The sequence below is a fragment of the Triturus cristatus genome, chromosome 3_2 (genome assembly GCF_964204655.1).
Source record: "Triturus cristatus chromosome 3_2, aTriCri1.1, whole genome shotgun sequence".
In the NCBI taxonomy this organism is placed as follows: Eukaryota; Metazoa; Chordata; class Amphibia; order Caudata; family Salamandridae; genus Triturus; species Triturus cristatus.
This window is the reverse complement of record NC_140584.1, coordinates 692,696,179-692,714,753: the sequence shown is the minus strand read 5'-3', so window position 1 is coordinate 692,714,753 and position 18,575 is coordinate 692,696,179. Positions and strand designations below refer to the sequence as shown.

Genomic DNA, 18,575 nt, shown 5'->3' with positions numbered 1-18,575 from the left:
CTTAGCAACTTCCCAATCCTTTTTGGCGTCACTAAGCGCCTTCTTATACGCAGAACGATGTAGCTTAATGGCTTCCCTATTACTAGTTGGATTCGCCCCCTCCCCCCGACCACATCCCCACTAGGAACGAAAAATTACTAGCGCTGCTGGGATCACCAGAGCCCCTTTTAACTAGCCCCATCATAGCGGCAAGAGTCGCACCCATGTCTATATAGAAAACAGATCTGACGAATACATACACCTATGCAGAAAGTTACTCTACGATTGTGGAAGCCAGGCTATCGTCCCCCCAATGTCTGCATCGGGGGCCCAGGGTGACAACGTAGCGAAGGGGTGAACACTCCCCACATCTCTGGGCCCCCACATTCTAGTTACCATATCAGCGTGAAAATATGAGTCCGCTTCTGACACATTCCGGGGAGTTCTGACGTGGCCACACAAAACACTATACCCTCTTACCAACGTCCAGAGTTAGGGTTCCCCAGCAGGGCCCGGGGCATCAGAGTCTGAGCGTGAGGGAGAACGCCTTTGCTGGTGCCAATCGTCACCCATATCTGTCGCCGATAGCCCCCTTTTCTTCCGTTTGTTCACAGTGCGCCAGCCCTCCAGCCAGTCCCAAGCATCCTCCGGGCGCGTAAAGAACCACAATTTGCCATCGGCCTCCACCCGCAGCTTGACTTCCTGTTCACGAAGAGCCTTTTTTACCTCCAGGAAGCTACGTCTTTGTTTCTGGACTCTTAGGGTAAAATCGTTAAAGAACGTGATTTTGCTGTTCTCAACCGTGACGGGCTCGCCGTTTGAAGAATAATGTCTCGGTCACGGAAATTAAACACTCGGGCAAGAAGTGGTCGAGGAGGGGCCCCCGGTCGAGGGGGACCACCCGGCACACGATGGGCTCTTTCAATTGAAAAACACTTTGAGAGCCCTCAAGGCTGCAGGTGTGTGAGGACCAAGTCCTCGACGAAGAGGTCCACTGCCTGTCCCTCCGCCCGCTCCGGGACACCAATAATTCAAACATTATTCCGCCGCATCCTGCCTTCATAGTCGTCCAGCTGCTGGGCAAGTACCTCATGGGAGGCACGCAGGTCCGCGACCTCACGTTTGAGAAGGCCAGTGTCGCCGGACAGTTCTTTGGTGACACTTTCCACTGCCCCCACCCGGTCGGCGATATTTCTCACATCCTCACGAATCAGACCCACATCGGTGGCCACGGTATCGATCCGAGTTTCAAGGGACGCCTTGACCGCAGTGATAGCCTCCAGGAGGTCTTCATTCGTTGGTTCTGTCTTGTCGTCCGAGGCCGGCGTCCCGACCCGTTCGCCGCCCTGCTGGTGTTGCCATGCGAATTTCTCCAGTTTAGTCTGTGTCGCCGTTTTGCTGCTCTGCCCAGATGGCATGGTCACAATTCAGAGGACGCACCCCAGCTATAGGGCGCAGCCGCTATTCCCCGCCGCCTGCGGTGGAGACTTCCACCCGGCCTGTCGGTTTTCGCCGGCTACACCCCAGCCGCCGGGACACCCCTCTCGGCCCAAACTCCCAGCAATGGAGCACGGCGGTGGCAGGCCCTCGTCCTCCGCCCACTCAGGTCGCCTCTTCAGTAGTGTTGCGTTCCAGCCATCAGTGCCACCCTGGGGAAGCCAGGCGTCACCGACCGTCGAGCAGCCTCAGTGCCCAACCGTCTTGAGAGTCGTTCCTCCAGTCCCACGGGCCATGCAGCGCCGGATTCCAGGGCCCACCACAGCGCAGGAGCGGGGAGTCGCGGACCTCCTAGCCGGTCCCTCAGGGTACGTTAAGCGGCGCTGTGTAGTCGTTGGGCCTCTCCCGGAGTGTCCCCTCTTCCCCTGGGTATTATCCACCAGCCCGTATCGGACTGCCTGGGCAGAGGATCCAGAGGATCGCCCCCGCCGTTCGGGGCACACGCGCCAATCGCGCCGGAACTGCCGTCGTTCAGGCCTCAGCAGGACATCCTACCGCCGGGGAGGACCTCCACAGTGTATAGGCCAGGCCACGTCAGGGCAGCGGTCCGGTCCCTCCTCTCTCCACTGGACCCGCACCTCTGCCGCCAAAGTGTATGGAAGGTGACCCGGCGGGGCGCCCGTCAGCTCGCACCGGGTCCCACCATTGTGTCCATGACTGCGCCAAGCTCCCCGATCCTACCTCCAAGAGCGGTCGATCGCCGCAGCAGCCTCACTCCGCCGACTCCCCAGGCGGGGCACATCCCCCTCAGGCTGCGTCCGGAGCTCCGCCGCGTCGTCTCCTCTGTTCCGCCCCCTGCAGCAGCTGGAAGCCCCGGGGCACAGGAACGGCTACCGGACCCTGCGGAACAAGCTACCACAGTGATGGAGGCGCCGAGCCTCAAAGCTCCACCTCCCGGAGACACCAGGCCACAGCCGCGGCCTCGCATAGGCGTTGTGTCCGTTAGGGCAGCGTCTCTCCCAACCCGGTCCCCGTCCAGTACTCGGGGAAAGGCACCGCGTCTCGGCCCCACCTCCGATCGGCCCCAGATTTCGCAACCAGGTCGGCGGGAGTCTCAGAACCACCAGGGACACCTTACAGCTCGGGTCAGGGCCTCGGGGCACGAATAATCAGGATTTTTCGGGAGTGGCGCTGCAGAGCCTCGCTACTGAGCGGCCATTCCCGTCGGCAGCAAGCCACGCCCCCCCTATGCCTTTTATTATTGCAGGTTTTTTAAACACATAAAAGACATTGTCATTTACAATGCCAATAGCTCAAAATCTCGCAAATGCTAGACCTATTGCATTGCAAACGCATGTTTTGAAAATTGGGGAGCTGTGGATGTTGGGCCCTAGTTCACATGGCACTTAGGGAAACCAATCAAGTCAGCACATCTTTGCAAACTAGACAACCTGGTTAATCTAGGGTGGTCTATCTTGCATGACTCTCACCAGGTTTTCCTACCCAGAAGCCCTTGTAAACATCAAACTTATACATAAAACACATGTTTTCCTCACATTTCTGTGAGGACAAAATCTGGAATCTGCGGGGGAGCTACAAATGTCCAACCACCCAGCATTCTCCCAAGTCTCCCGATAAAAATGGTTCCTCACTTGTGTGGGTAAGCCCAGAGCCCGATACAGGAAAGGGCTCAAACTGCAACATGGACACATCACACTTTTCCACTGAAAACTGATCATTTTTTTTGCAAAGTGGGTAGCTGTGGTTGTTGGGACCTAGTTCCCCAGGCACTTAGGGAAACCTAGCTAGTCAGCACATTTTTGAAAAGTAGACACACGGGGGAATCTAGGGGGGGTGATTTGTGTGGTACTCCCAGGGGTTTCTATCCAGAAGCCCTAGCAAACCTCAAATAATGTAGGCTGCGTGCAAGCCATTCCCTTCCCTCAAGCTGGACCACCCACCCGTCCGCCCCAACCAAACCCTGCCTTCTGCTTTCTCGCAGTGCGAGAAGCAGAAACATAAAATGGTATTTAAAATACCATTTTATATTTCTGCTTCTTGCACCCCCGAGAAAGCAGTGGGACGATGCTCCTCTGCCCAGATGGACGAGCCGCCCCTGCTTGCATGGCTCTACGGATCAAACCAACAGATCAAACTAAGGTAAATGGGAGTCCCTGCGAGAACTACCATTGTCCCTGGTGTGATCCATTCTTGTCTTGGGCACTAGGTCCAGCCACACAAGTGGAGTAGCGTTTTTATCGGGAAAAGTGGTGGGAACGTTGGGTGGTAGCAATTTTCTATATCTTTGCAGATTCTGTGTCAGAAACGCAAGGAAAATATATACGTGGTTTTAGACAACGGTTGAGGTTTGCAGGGCATTGTGGATTAGAAAATGTTGTGGGAACCATGTGAAGCACACCACCCTGGACTCAATCTGGTGTCTAGTTTTCTGAAATGTCTGGGTCTGATAGGGTTACCCAGGTGGGGGCCTACACAAGCCCAAAAAGTACAGCCATTCACCATGGTGAGTGGGACGAATTTGGGGTTTAGCCCCACTTTCCTAACCCATATGTAAAAACAACACCCAAAAGAATCAAATATCCTCTTGCTTGCCAATGGAAAGGGATGTTTTAGTCCGCAGGGGAGCAGAAAGACAGTTGAGGCCATAGTTGAGAGGATGGACCTGATGTTAGGATTGCCCAGACCCACCCCATTATTTTATGAAAATAAATATATTCCTACCATACAGTTTGCTTTCTGCTGCCCCTCCAGGGGCAAATTTGGTGCAAACCGCCTGTCTGCTCCAGGAGTAGGAGGGCAGAAAGGCTAGTTTGTACTTTATGGGGTGGGGGTGTGGCCAATGTCAGAGTGCAACGTCCACACCCCTTCCTCCTGCCCCAATTGCAAAATCCCTGGTGTCTGGTGGGCCTTCAACCACCTCAGGGGACAGATTTGGGGCAACCTCCTCCTATCTGCCACCGGAGAGCAGAAAGACACTACTGCCTAGCGAGGGTACAGCTCGATGCCAGTGTAGGTGGCCCCCTCCTTTTGTTTGGTCACTCTGTCAAGGACAAATTGGAGCCAAACCCCCTGTCTCCTCCTGGGGCAGGGCAGAAAGACGAGTTTGTCCCTTTTGGGGAGAGGGTATGGTCAAAGTGCAACACCCACACACCTTCTTTTTGCCCCAAATGCAAAATCCCTGGTGTCTATTAGGCTTTCTACTCCCCCGAGAAGGGCAGATTAGAGATAACCTCCCCAAACTCCCTCTCTACTCCCATGGGGCAGAAATACACTATTGCCCCTTCTGGAGTGGGGTATGGCTGGATGCCAGGGTAGTTTGCCCTCTTCATTTGTTTGTTTTGGTGCAATTTTTAATTCCTGGTGTCTAGTGGCCTCACTGCCCCACAAGTGGCAAATTACTGGCAAACCCCTCCTCCCTATACCCCTGGGGAGTGGCAGAAAGACTGTTTGCCCCTTTTTGGAGCAAGGGCTTGCCAGGCAGCCCCCACCCCTTCCTTCTTTTAATTTTTGATTATCCATGGTGTATAGTGGGCTTTCTGTCCACACAGGTATGGGGCAGATTGAGGGTAATCATCTTCATCCACTGTCAGGGTGGGGCCAGAGAGACTGTTGCACCCTTTTATTGAGTGGGACATGACCATGCCCATGGTGAGCATCCCCCTTGCTATATTATTTTTCCTGTACCTTTCCCTGGTGTTTAGTGGGCTTTCTGCCCTCCCCCCGCAGAAGGTAGATTATGACAATCTTCCAATTTTCCTGTGGCCGAGTGGGGGGATGGTTGTGAGGCAGAAAGACTATTTAGCCATTTTTGGGGTGGGGGAATGGCTATATCCATGGTGGGCAGTCCCTAACCATTCCTTTTTTAAATTTTGGAATATACCAGGTGCTTAGTGTGCTTTCCCATTCACACCCCTATCCACCCACCAGAGGGGCCAGAAAGACTGAATATTTGGAGGTTCGAGTTAAGCACAAGCCTTTACCTAAGGGGCCTCTCCCCTAAATCCCTAGTGTCCCTACTAGGGGATCGCTCTCCGGTGGTGATCCCCAAGCAGGGATTCAATGGGCAGAGATACCATTGGAAAAAGAAGATTATCCAGATCACAATCAGTGCTCGAGTTGACTGGGATATTACCCTGAGCACTGATGCAAAGAAAGTAAAATGATCCAATTGGCACGTTTTACTTTCACTTTTAGCATTAATGACATCAACATGCCCTGCATGATGATCGTCATTACAAAAAAAGCCTCTGCTTGGGAAGCAATCTAAAGATAAAATCAGCTCCTCACTGTAGAATAATTTACCATGAAAGGTAGATTTATCAAGGTTTTGTCCTGTCCAGAGGCACATCGAGCACTTATCCAGATTTTTTCAATTCTTTCAGAATATCTTCCTATGAAATGATTTGGTTGTGTGTACCCTGATAGAGCTGGTAAATTGGGAGCTTTGGCTGTAGCTTTAGCTATCACCATGGGACGATATCCGGCTTTCTCTGTCTGCTTTGAATTATCACTAAACACCAAGAATAGGGTGTACCCTTTTAAGTAAACAACAAGGGGCTGTGGTAAACAGTAAGACAACAACAAGCATTTGCAATGCAATAGGTTAGCATTTACGAGAGTTTTTAGATATTGGCATTGTAAATTACAACAGCTTAAACTTTCGCAAATGCTAAACCTATTGCATTGCAAATACTTTTTTTGTAAAAGCACCCCATGCCGCGCTTTCACTTTAATAGCTGCAGAGGACCTTTCTTTATACCTGACCTGTCTAAAGAAAGGGGCATGGCCTCCATTAACATGAAAGCGCGGCATGAGGCACTTCTAAACGAAACCCCAAAAAATTAGGGAAAAAAACATACGGCTGCGATCAACTCCGCAAATAAAGCGAAGGCACGCCTCCACTGTGGTGTGTGGTGCTATAAAAAAATATATATATATAAAGCGTTAGGAGAGCATGTCTTGCCTGCAACTGCAAGCAGGTCAAAACCATTTAAAGAAATAGTGCTCAGAGCCTGTAATTAAAGCCTACCGAGTATCAACACAAGTAAAAGGGCCAGTCCTTATGGGAGGTTACAAGATGAGACAAGGCAGTACAAAGGAGGGACTACAAAGCCTATAGACCAATGAAAAGCCACAGTTTACAAAAGACAATGACACATGCCAATAAAAATTATGGGTGGGGAGTGGGCGGAGCTTCAAGTTCATACCTGAATACAGTATGCCTCGCAGAGCAGCACATGTGCTGCCAAGGCTCGACCTAAAAACAAAACAACTGCCCCTTGGGCACTAGTAATCATTACTGTGCAGATAACGCAGCACGGGAAGTAGGTCATCCAATCCTACTGACTAGATACAATATGAATAAACCAAAATATAGAGCATGTGTGAAATCAAAATGGAGTTTTCTTATATATTCAAATAGTAGAATTTGCTAATATGTCAAGATTCCAACCCCATACAAAATCCCCAACCCACCCTTATATACATAGAATGATAGATACATACAAAAACCACATACAAAACATATAAACAACTTTGACAAGCTAAAAACAAAGAAATGTATGTAAGTTACATCTAAATCTGCTGTATGCCTAACTAGAGGTCCCCATCAGAGTATTATGAAACAAACCCCTGCGTTGCCACTCAAGAATCAGTCCTTTCCGACTAGACCACTGAATTTGTTACCTTCTCCCAAGAAAGGCTGCATCCTACTTTACAGACCAACCAGCCCGTTCAAAACTAGCAGACAATATTTGCAATATTCCCAACATACTGGTTCCAAACTGGAAAGGAAGAATCAGTATGATTTTCAAGGGTCCACTTCATGACACAAGCATAAAGGAAACAGGGTTTCTAGAAAGAAACAGAAAGAGAAGGGAGGGACTGGTCTCATTTGCACCTAGTATCACAAGGAGGGCATTACAAGAGGGACTGCATGACTAAAGATCCTGTACCATCTACACAAGCTATAGCCAGCATGCTGTCTGTGGAGGCAGGGACGCAAGAGGGCCCCATGTAACTTAACTTATTAGTTATAGACATCTGGGAGAGAAACATAGATGATCTTATGCAAATTCACCTACCCTCCATAGGTTTTGTACTCCTGCCAAGTAATACTGTGAAGAAGGTCCCTGCTCTGATGGATACTGGTGCTTACTGAGCTATGGTTGAGGGAAAGTATCTCAAACATGAAAAGATTATTCCTGGGGCCAATAGCACTGACCTGGTGACCAGAGGAGATGACAGAGGACCCGCTTTCCAGGGTTGAGGTAGAAGTCAACAGTAAGGCAGCCATGGTTGACTAGGCAACTGACAGTGTCTGTGTTAACTCCCGTATTAGAAACCTACATAGCTTGGACAACATCTGCTGAATTTATTGTATTCTATTGTATTGTAATTGCATTTATATAGCCCTTACTACACCTGACGAGGCATCGAAGCGCTTTTCGGCGAGTAGCACGCTACTCAGGAACCCATAAAGATCAGGACACAGGATGCATGTCAGTACCTGGGGGAGACTTTGATCATTCCAGAGTTGGAAGAACAAGAGAAGGGAGAAGGGTAGAAGACCAGGGCTGGCTCTGATAAGGCACAGGCAGTATCATTCATAGACCCTTCTCCGAGTGGAGAGGAGGATGAGGCCCCCAAAGTGAAATGTGTGTTGCAGTGTGAATCACACCCTGAAATGCAAGGTTTGCTGGCCGCTGCAGAACGGTCCTGACCCAAATTTGCTTGGCAGAAGTGGAGGTCCTATTCTTGTGCGACTTCAGAAAGAAGCTCCGTAACAGGACAGTTGGTAGAAGGTTGGTAAGTATCAAGTGTGCTGGGTGGACTCCAGTGTAGAAAGACTGTGAATCCTCAGGCTGGAGACAGTAAAGGATTGGTGGTACATCAAGTGCACAGGGTTTTACTGTTTTAATTGAGGTGCCATAACATTTGGCATTAAATCAAACCAGGACGGATTAGCTCTTCTGTTCTACAAGCCAGGTATGGCCAGGCTTGGAAGAGGTTCTGTAGGACCTGTTCAGTTTACCAAGTGATTGGTAAGTCTGGAAGTAAGGCTCCTGCATTATTGTGTGATTACCTGTAGTAGCTGTGCATTTGTGTGGGTGAACACTGATATTTGACCCTTCGTCTGCGTCTGGCAATAAGGACTTTCTGGTGGTGCATTATGTCACCAGGTAGCCCATATCCGTAGTAGCAAGGGCACTCTTAGTAATATTTTTGAGAACTGAATTTCAAAAGATGGTGCTTTTCAATAGATGTACAAATTGTATCTTCTCTTACATGAGAAAGATGTGGGAGCAAGCTGGTGTGACCTCCACAATGCACCACCCGCTTACTAATGGGTTCGTGGAGTATTTTAAAAAACAACTTAAGAGTGTGCTGGGGAAATTGATAAGGTCTCAGGAGGAAGGAGTATCTTCTCCTGCCATGTCTCTTATTTGCCTGCCAGAAGAGTCTACACAATGGTATAGGCTTCAGTCCCTTTGAACTCCTGCTTGAGCATCTTGTTTGTGGTTTGCCTGTCAGGGGAGTCTACACAATGGTGAAGGCTTCAGTCCCTTTCAACTCCTATTTGGGCACCTTGTTTGTGGCCCACTTACCTTAGTCGGAAATGGCTAGAAAGGGAATCCTGTGCCGCCAACAAAGAATTCAGTGGATTGTATGAATGGTCCCAGGAAGATGATGATGCAATATATGGACAAGGCAAAAAAGTAACTTGAGTCATCTAAAATCAAATAAGGAGTGGTGAAACCAGAAAGCTATGCTGTTGGGCACTAGAAGGGTCAGAAGGGATTAGTGTTGAAGCCTATTTGCCTCTGTTCTTTGGAGAGCGAATGGTGTGGGCCACACAAGGTGGTCCGGAAAGTATCTGAGTGTAACTGCCTAGTGGACACAGGAGCCACATGATAAACCAGGAGGTTGTTTCATGTGAACCAGCTAAAGCCACATCTTGGGAGAGACTTCTTTGCATTGTGGAAATCATTAATTTCTTTAGAGGCTAGGTTAAACTTGTAATATATTTTTTAGGACAGCACTCTTTATGTGTGGCCCAAAAACCCTTCAGGTTCAGCAGAAAATATGAAATAAAAAATGAATTCAATAGTACTAACTAATGTAAATTTTTTACATACATATATGAATAAATCGCAGCAATATTGTATATGTTTTTACCTGTCATGTCGAATGATCGGTGTAGGGAGTACACATGTAAGAAGCCATCCAAAGTCAGCCAGAGTGTGCAACAATGGTCCATAGTCTGTTTTTACTTCACAACCCTAAATGTGTTAAGAGACAAAGAAAAAAGTACATGCACAGTTTTAATACAATTTGAAAACATTTCTCTGCAATAAGTTACAATCTGGTGTAGTAGTAGTGGTGTAGCTCGGAGATGGCCATATGTGTCCAAACTAGTAGTCAGGGGACCAGAACTGACATTTTCAAAATACATGCTTCAGCTGCAAAGCCACAGACATTATCACAAATTATTACCTTCTTCCTTATCACCGTAGTCCTTACTCATATGACAATATGTTGTAATTCTGAAGACAAGTAGCTTATTACTCCTTCTAAAGAAAACCCTATATTCGTTTTCATTTCTACCTTTCTTTTTTAATTGCAGGAAAAGAGTTCTGGTCCAAAATAAGCCTTGTTCATGTCTATTGCCTTATGAGGCAAGTTGTTGCACCTTCTTTGTGTCATCTGGTAAAGTTTTAGGTTCTTTGGTGAGTCTTTGACTTTTTCTTTTACACAATCACCAGGGTCCATGGTTTGCCCCCAACGTGAATAATAAAATGTGGCATTTAGAAACAAAGTAGTGTAAATAGTTTGGGTGCAAAACTAAATACGATTTTCTCATTCTAATCCTTTTGTGCAAAAAGGCCATTCTAGTATCTAAAAGGCTACTATTTAACAGACAGCACTATACAGTAGAGTGCCTGAAGCAAGTCCACTGTGATAGACCACACAGCAATCAAGGAAATGGTAGCTTAGTACCCATATGGTGAAATTGCTCACAGCTGAGAAACTCACTCTAGAACTCAAATCAACAGGCAAGCCATAAGTAGCTGAATATTTATGATGATCCGGGATAGGCAACAATCAGAGCATTAACTACTACACTTATCTGAAGGAAGGCTAATTATGCAATTGACATTAGCAGAAAATATTTGAAATTGATACTGTAATTGATATTAGCAAAAAAGTTGCTTGAGTGATCGCAAAGAAGGCAGTACTGGCATTTGAGCAATGGTCAATGGAAGACTGAAGTGTAGTAACCACGGAAATGCTAAAAATTCAATAAACAAGAAAACAAGATTATACCAAGGGATCTCATTGTTTTGGATGAAGAAACTGATTTTGAGTGTGATAACTGGGTTGATGACAAATGGTGTCTTGACACTAAAGCTCTTGTTAGCATAGTACGGACTGATAACACTAGCTCTTGACATAGAGAGAGATGCAGACAGAAAATGAAAATTTAATATCCCCATTTCAACAGCAAGGCTCTATACATTGAACGTCTCATTGTTCAATGCTTTGAGATCAAATCTGAATGGGAATGATGGTGATAATTCTGTTCCCCATGGCACGTGTGTAGCTCTCTACAACTTCTGATTGCTGTGGTGGAACCCAGGGGTAGAATGTCAGTTGTGATATAAGTTACCATACTCAGCCGTATGAGAATTTTGTACTTAACTGCCCCTTCAAGATTTCTTGTCACCACAAGAAACTGACAGGATTATGACTGAAAACACAATGGAGGAAAGACTCCTATTGAAAACAAAATAAAAAATAAATATCTACATTCCAAAAATGAATCTGTTGACTCACAGTATCAGAAGCGGGTGCAAACTAAAAGATGTATGTTGATTTGAAAATAAGCCAAAATCAGGGAGAGGGTTGCTTGGAGATGCTTTCTCCACAGAGCGTTAAATTGCAGCCTAAATCATTGTGTTCTGCACTTCTGAAAACTGGATCTCCACAAATCGTTTAGGAACAGTTTAACAATCGTTTCATTACAGCGTTTTAGGGCACATTTGCTCAGGAAATTAGTTACAACAGAGGTTTGAGAGGTATCAAAGCTGTACTAAGTTTAGAAGACATGTGCTAAATCAGGAATTCTGATGAGCGATTATAGAGAACTGGTTTTTCCTTGGGTCTAGATCTCTCCCAAACTTTACAATTTATTAAAATGTTCTCATATCAGCAAAGGTAGCAGGTCACGAGAAAGAAAGAACCTTCAGTGGGATTCAGTGATTTCCTCTCCACTTTCTCTCTCCATCCTTACACATACAAAAAGATGCTTGCTGTGCAATTTTGGAGTTTAAGAGAAACCAGATCTAAAGCTAAATCCAAATTTGTCTGAATGCAGATCGCAATGGGGATATAAAAAGTACAAATAAATCATGTTATGCACACACCTATTAATAAAGTAAACAGCTTACAATGATCCACACATGTGGTGATTTGCTGATGTCAATATGATCTCTGCATCAATCATGAATTTTATTTCAGTCAACCACCCTTTAAAAACTAGGGGACCAAAACACAAATATTTCACAATGAATAGGTTAAACTCACACATATGGAACTCCAGGCTTCTTCCTTTATTTCATGAGAAAGTCAATAGTGCTCCTGGAACTCAGGAGAAAGCCAGAAGTAGTATAAGTCTAAATTACAGAAAAATCTTTATGATTTGGGCCCCAGATGTGTTTTGCTTTTCCTCACTCAAGCCATACTTATAACAAAGTAAATGACAAGTCAAGTAAAAAGTAAAAAAAGTGTGAGTCCCAGCCAAAAGCAATTTATAGTCTAAAGTGATGTTAATGCCAGTAGCTCACCCCAAAAGGTACTTAGCTGTGGGCACAGAACAAACGTGCTTAAATAGTCTACTTTCCCACAGCTAGATAGCTGGAGATCCAACCTCTCCAAAATGTATTGAGCTTTTATGATGTGGAGTAACAAAAATGCATTAGGAAAGGGAAAAAAACTTACAAAAAAACCTTTTACAGTTAGAAGCTCTGAACCACAAATCTAAAAGAATCTACTGTCAAGTGAAGAGTCGATTATCAAATTATTTTTCTGCCATTTCTGCTAATGGTGGGAATGGTATTCAAGTTCACACAGTGAATAAAGTATTTTGAAATAACAATGCTGCTTCAATGTTCTTAACTTCACACTGTGATCACTCATATATTAAATTCTGGCCATTTGCCAATCATGTTGGATTTAGATTCGCCATGGGACTACTTTTCCTAAAGGGGGCAATCTTCCAATGTTGACAAATGTTTGACCATTTACTTGCTAAGAGGTTACACACACAACTGGTTCATTTTGAAAAAAGGGGGAACACCATGCTTGAGCAGTATTCCCATGAATATTTTTAGGTCACAACTTTCTAGTTCTGTTTTTAAAAAGTCTTTTAATCAAATGCTTTGTGACTGTTCCAAGCTGGAGTGAGTATTGATTTTATTCATCCCAAAACCCAATAGAGATAAAACTCTTTGTTTCAATGACATCCCTATTTCTTTGCCAACTGTAGACTTCCAAGTACTGTGGCTAGAAAAAATAATTTTAAAGATTTCCCGCGTGCTCAAATGGGGTTAAATAATGGGAAAATATGGAAATACCAATATACATCCTCTTCCGGACCCCCTCAATTTTAATATGTAGGCATTCTACAAGTGGAGAGATCACTTTTGATGGGTTTTGGTTGTTATTTCTGTATAAGACTCTTCAGGTATTCCATTTTCTACAGACATTCATCTCACTGGTGAACACATTGTATAAAGGAGCAGGACCCCAAATTATGACCGAGTGTTTTATTTCATTCTGTTTAGCTTTGTGAAAATATACTCATCATGATTATCCCTTGTGGCTAATTCCTTACCTTATGAAGCCTGCCTTCATTTAGTAACTTGATGAGGAATCTGATGATAGATGAAGATGTGAAATAGTGTGGGCTTATAGAGATAATGTATTACTTTTGGTTTTCATCCTGGAAATGTTGGTGTCCAAGGCTTTACATATTTTTGATGCCTAGGGTCATGTTTTGTGGTATATGTGCATCCCAAAGGATGGAGTGGTCCCCTAAAGGTATAAAATATTTTAAGATTCATATACTGCCATAACTTGCCATTATTATATAAATTACTGTTTATGAAACTTTGGAAAAAAAATAGTTCAGTATGAGTGACGAAATTTAGGTTATGTGCTAAGATTATTATCATTTGGATGTATGCTTCACTGAGAATTTTCAGATATTTTATTACATTCTGCATCCTTGCACTCACTCAAAATAGCAATTTTGCTTTAAACAAATGTCACAAAGGCTCTTGGGATGAAAGAATGATTGTTGCTTTTGGTTGAAAATTAAATATTAGGAAACATAAACACTGTGGTGGCCATCAGAGATGGGGTCACCACCAATACCGGGTTCGTGCGCCAGGAATTTGGGTGTGAAATGGGAGGCAAATCTCTCCTTCTCTGCTCAAATTAAGCAGGTTTCTTCTGGCTGTTTTAGCATATTGAAAAATCTACGGAGAATCCTCCATTTTTTACCGGAAGATTGCCGGAAATCTATAGTACATGCTACAGTCACGTCCAGGTTAGTCTATGCCAATAGTCTATATCTTGGCCTCCCCAAATATGCTATAGGACGTCTCCAAATGATTCAGAATGCGGCTGCGAGACTGGTGCTACGAATACCTTTCAAACATCATGTCTCTCCGAATTTACAGAAGCTCCATTGGTTGAAGGTGGAGAAGCGAATCCAATTTAAGGCCATGATTCTGGCGTATCGGGCCTTAAAAGGAAACTGTCCTAACTACCTTAAGCAAAGATTGAGCATATATAAACAAAATCGGGTGCTACGATCTAATTCTCAGACTCTGCTGCAGGCCCCTCGCTTTGTGAGGGCCCGTTTGGGAGGGAGGACTTTCACAGTGGGTGCAGCATCACTGTGGAACACCCTTCCAGAACCCCTGCGGAAGGTAAACACTGAATCAAGTTTTAGAAAAACTTTGAAAACATGGCTTTTTTCGGTCCTTAGTCCCGTTGGTTGCAACTCAGCTGCCTCTAGCGGCGGGACACCCCTATTTGGGATAGCCGTGCGCTCTATAAATCGTATTAATAATAATAAAACCTTTTGGCATTTTATGCAGCTATTAAGCTGTGATGTGGTTTGGCCCTAGCTCAATTATACTAGATCTGCTGCAGCTACGATCAAAACATGGTTGCTTACTCTCCTAAAACACATTAATGGCTTCTTGTGGGCCAAATGGAGGATCCAGTTCATCAAATGTAACTGTCAAGCATTCTTTCAGCCATTTCAAATCAGGGTTGACTTCATAACACCATAAGTCTGGGTAATGTTTGGAGAAATGGTTCCCTGCTAAGCTTTTATTTAAAGCTAAATAGACGTTTTTCAGGACTAATGTAATCAGTTATTTGTAAAACTCCAAAGTATAGAGGTTTGAATATGAAATTATTTTTTTGGTCCCGGGAGAGTAGCTCAAAATGTTTTAACTATTAATTGCACTGGCTATGAGTAACAAGCATGTTCATTTATGGTGCTTCAGTGATGGTTTGTTTGGAAGGCCTGAGGATTGTTTCTCCTCTTAATTAAGATAACTGTTAGCGGTATAGAAAGTTCTAATTTGTCCAGTAGAAGATGTGTCCAAGATTCAGTCCGGAACACTTAGTCGCGCAATCACGCATCCGTTCATTAGAATTGTAGTTGGTTAATAGAAATCACTTCTGCAGAGGGCTACAAATAGATATTGAAGAAAGGGTGTAGGAAGCAATTACCATTTCGTCTGCCGATGTAGATTAGTTGAGGGAGGTTCTGGAAAGACCAGAGCCTGCGTGAATCACAGCTAGGACCCTAAGGTCTCAACAAAAGTAAACCGAAAATATACAAAATGTGCAATAGATATACAGTGAAACAAGATACAAATGGTATAAAAACAATAAACAAGTAACTGGTTTTACCACTGTTTGTTTGTATTGTTTGTATTTTATAACTGGTTCAATTGGTATTGTTATCATCACAATACATCAGTTATGGTGTTTGTTTTCCAATTCAAATTAAATTACAATGTTCAACAATTGTAAAAAACAAGGTCCCAATGCATTTCGGGTTAATTTCTAACCCTTCGTCAGGGGATATATACGTTCACAAACAATCAAAATAAATGAAGTTGCTCTATTTTAAGTTCTTTTCAGCCTCCAGCCGGAGCTGCAACAAAAGCCACATGAATTCAATTAGAAAAATGACATGTATGTTGGATTTATAGGATTTGCACTCATAGGAAGATCATTAGATGGGAACCCACATCAAGAGGTTAACGTGCGAGAAAAATGAAATCTCACCAAAGTGTGTGTATGATAAACTGTTAAAGAGAAAAGAGCGTAATGCTCGAAATCAGGAAGTGTGTGCTTACCGGAATAATTTTAGTCGTGCGTAACTCAAAGTATCTGTAAGAGAACGTGATGAGTGAGCTCTACGTAAGGAGCATATTTAAACTCAAAAGTCAGAGAGACGGACACTCAAAAGGAAATCAATTGCGCCCCGACTCACCCTGCTGTAACGCCTGGAGTCATGAAAAGGGTCTAAGTATCTGCCGGTCAGTAAGTTGAATGTGTCTGTAACAAGCGAAGCCGTGGGTTAGAAACAACCGAGTGGTTGTAATACAATGTATCAGCTCAATGACCGCTAACTCGTCTCACCTTTCAAGTGAAGTGTTCGTGCTTCTCAGCTAAACTTCCGGGAACTGCAAACCTTCTGCTGGGGCATGCGTGTGGATGACAAGTGTGTCGGTTATAACGAAAACGGTGGTGCGCAAATGACATGAACAACGGACTAACGTGCTGTTCATGTAATGGAAATGAAAAGAGTAAAAAGGGGTAACTGTTCGTAAATAATTGAATTTAACAGTGATTCTGCTGTAAAGCACTGCGAGTAAAATCTACCGCATGTATATAAAACAAGAGGAAAACGAAGAAAAGTTTGAAATAGGTGTGAAGACGAGAAACGTAGTACGAGTGCAAATCCTTTACAAAGAAAAGAAATACATGATATCACAAAACTTTCAGATGAAGCATAACATTTCGTAGTGGTCATTCAGACCACCCGGGATCACTGTTCCCAGGAATTTTATCCAATGTGTTTCTCTACATGAAAGAAGTGTGTTCATATCTCTGTCTGTCAGTATGGGAAGACGTTCCAAAATAGTGAATCGTAATTGAGGGATGGTGTGAGGTGTGTTGATCCAGTGTGTAACCAAAGAAGAGGTCATATTCCTATTCCGAATTCTGCTCTTGTGTTCGATAATTCTGGTCTTAATCTTGCGACTCGTCCTCCCTACATACACCAAGCCGCAAGGGCATTTAATGGCGTAAATGACCCACTCAGTGTTGCAATCTGATGTGTGTTGTAATGTGATAGTTTTGCCTGTGTGTGGATGTGTAAAGGCTTTGCCTACTATGACGTTGCCACATTGCCCACAGTTGTGGCATTTTTTCATCCCTGTATTTTTCGCAGTTTGAGGTTTAACTTTGTTTTTAAGAAGTTCCCTCAAGTTCTTCGGTCTAGTATGTGCAAACATAGGGGGATCCTTAAACAACTCGTGAAAATCAGCTTCTTGTGCAATGATGTCCCATCGTTTGTGAATGATTGATTTGATGTTTTTAGATTGCATAGAGTGTCTTAATACAAAAACTTCCCGTTTAGAAGAGACCTTAGAGGTAGTAAGAAGTAGATCTTCTCGTCTTTTTTGTGCCACTTTTTGTTCTGCCTCTAAGAGGATGTTATCAGGATAGCCCCTGTTTTTGTATTTGGCCAATTGTTGTTTGATGTCCATTTCACATTGTTGGTTGTCTGAAGTAATCCTTTTGATTCTCGTAAGTTGAGACACCGGTAAATGTTTCTTCAAAGAGTATGGGTGGGCACTGCTGAAATGCAGTGCATTGTTGACATCTGTGGGTTTTCGGTAGATTGTGGTGATTAAGCCATGGGTGGATTTCTGAATCTCAATGTCCAGAAAGTTGATTTTGTCATTTTGAATGTCATGGGTGAATTGTATTCTTGGGTTGCATTGATTCAACTCAGTGATGCTGTGCTCCAAAAGACTTCTGGAACCTTTCCAAATAACTAAGATATCGTCAATATATCTCAAGAAAAGGGTTGTGTTGGCTCGCCAGACTGGGTTGTGTAAAATGTATAGATGCTCAAAGTAAGCCATGAAGGTATTCGCATACGCTGGGGCTCCTGGAAAGCCCATGGATGTACCTGTGATCTGAAGGTAGTATTTGTCTTTCCATGAATAGTAACTGTGGTACAATGCGAAATGTAGTAATTCCAAAAGAAAGATGCTTTTTTCTTTGGTGAATGATGAGTTAAGAAGTCTCCATTCTACAGCCTCGAGACCTTCATCGTGGGATATCGATGTATAAAGGGCCACAACGTCTATTGTGCAAAGGAGATAATCAGTGTCAAGATATTCTTTGATGGATTCCAATTTTAAAAGGCAGTCAGTTGTATCCTTGATGTACGTTTCCCATGATTGAACCAAAGGTTGCAAATGGTGATCCAGATATTGACCTGTTGCTTCATGCATGGATCCACAGCCTGCTACTATGGGTCTAAATGGTGGATTTTGTTTGTTTTTGTGTATTTTAGGGAGCATATATATATGCGGAACCTTTGGTGTGGATTGAAAAAGAAATTTTCGGGTATTTACATCATTTTTCTCGCACGTTAACCTCTTGATGTGGGTTCCCATCTAATGATCTTCCTATGAGTGCAAATCCTATAAATCCAACATACATGTCATTTTTCTAATTGAATTCATGTGGCTTTTGTTGCAGCTCCGGCTGGAGGCTGAAAAGAACTTAAAATAGAGCAACTTCATTTATTTTGATTGTTTGTGAACGTATATATCCCCTGACGAAGGGTTAGAAATTAACCCGAAATGCATTGGGACCTTGTTTTTTACAATTGTTGAACATTGTAATTTAATTTGAATTGGAAAACAAACACCATAACTGATGTATTGTGATGATAACAATACCAATTGAACCAGTTATAAAATACAAACAATACAAACAAACAGTGGTAAAACCAGTTACTT

At 43.9% G+C, this 18,575-nt stretch overlaps 1 protein-coding gene across 3 annotated transcripts in view; it reads right to left on the bottom strand.

Annotated features, from left to right (window-relative positions):
* The window catches only part of RFTN2 (raftlin family member 2), a 428,987-nt gene that overhangs the window by 131,920 nt on the left and 278,492 nt on the right, over positions 1 to 18,575 (bottom strand). For all 3 annotated transcript variants that reach the window (XM_085648739.1, XM_085648741.1, XM_085648740.1), the window contains exon 7: positions 9,616 to 9,719. In XM_085648739.1, coding sequence (XP_085504865.1) covers positions 9,616 to 9,719 — 104 coding nt within the window. The remainder of the gene's footprint in view (positions 1 to 9,615; positions 9,720 to 18,575) is intronic.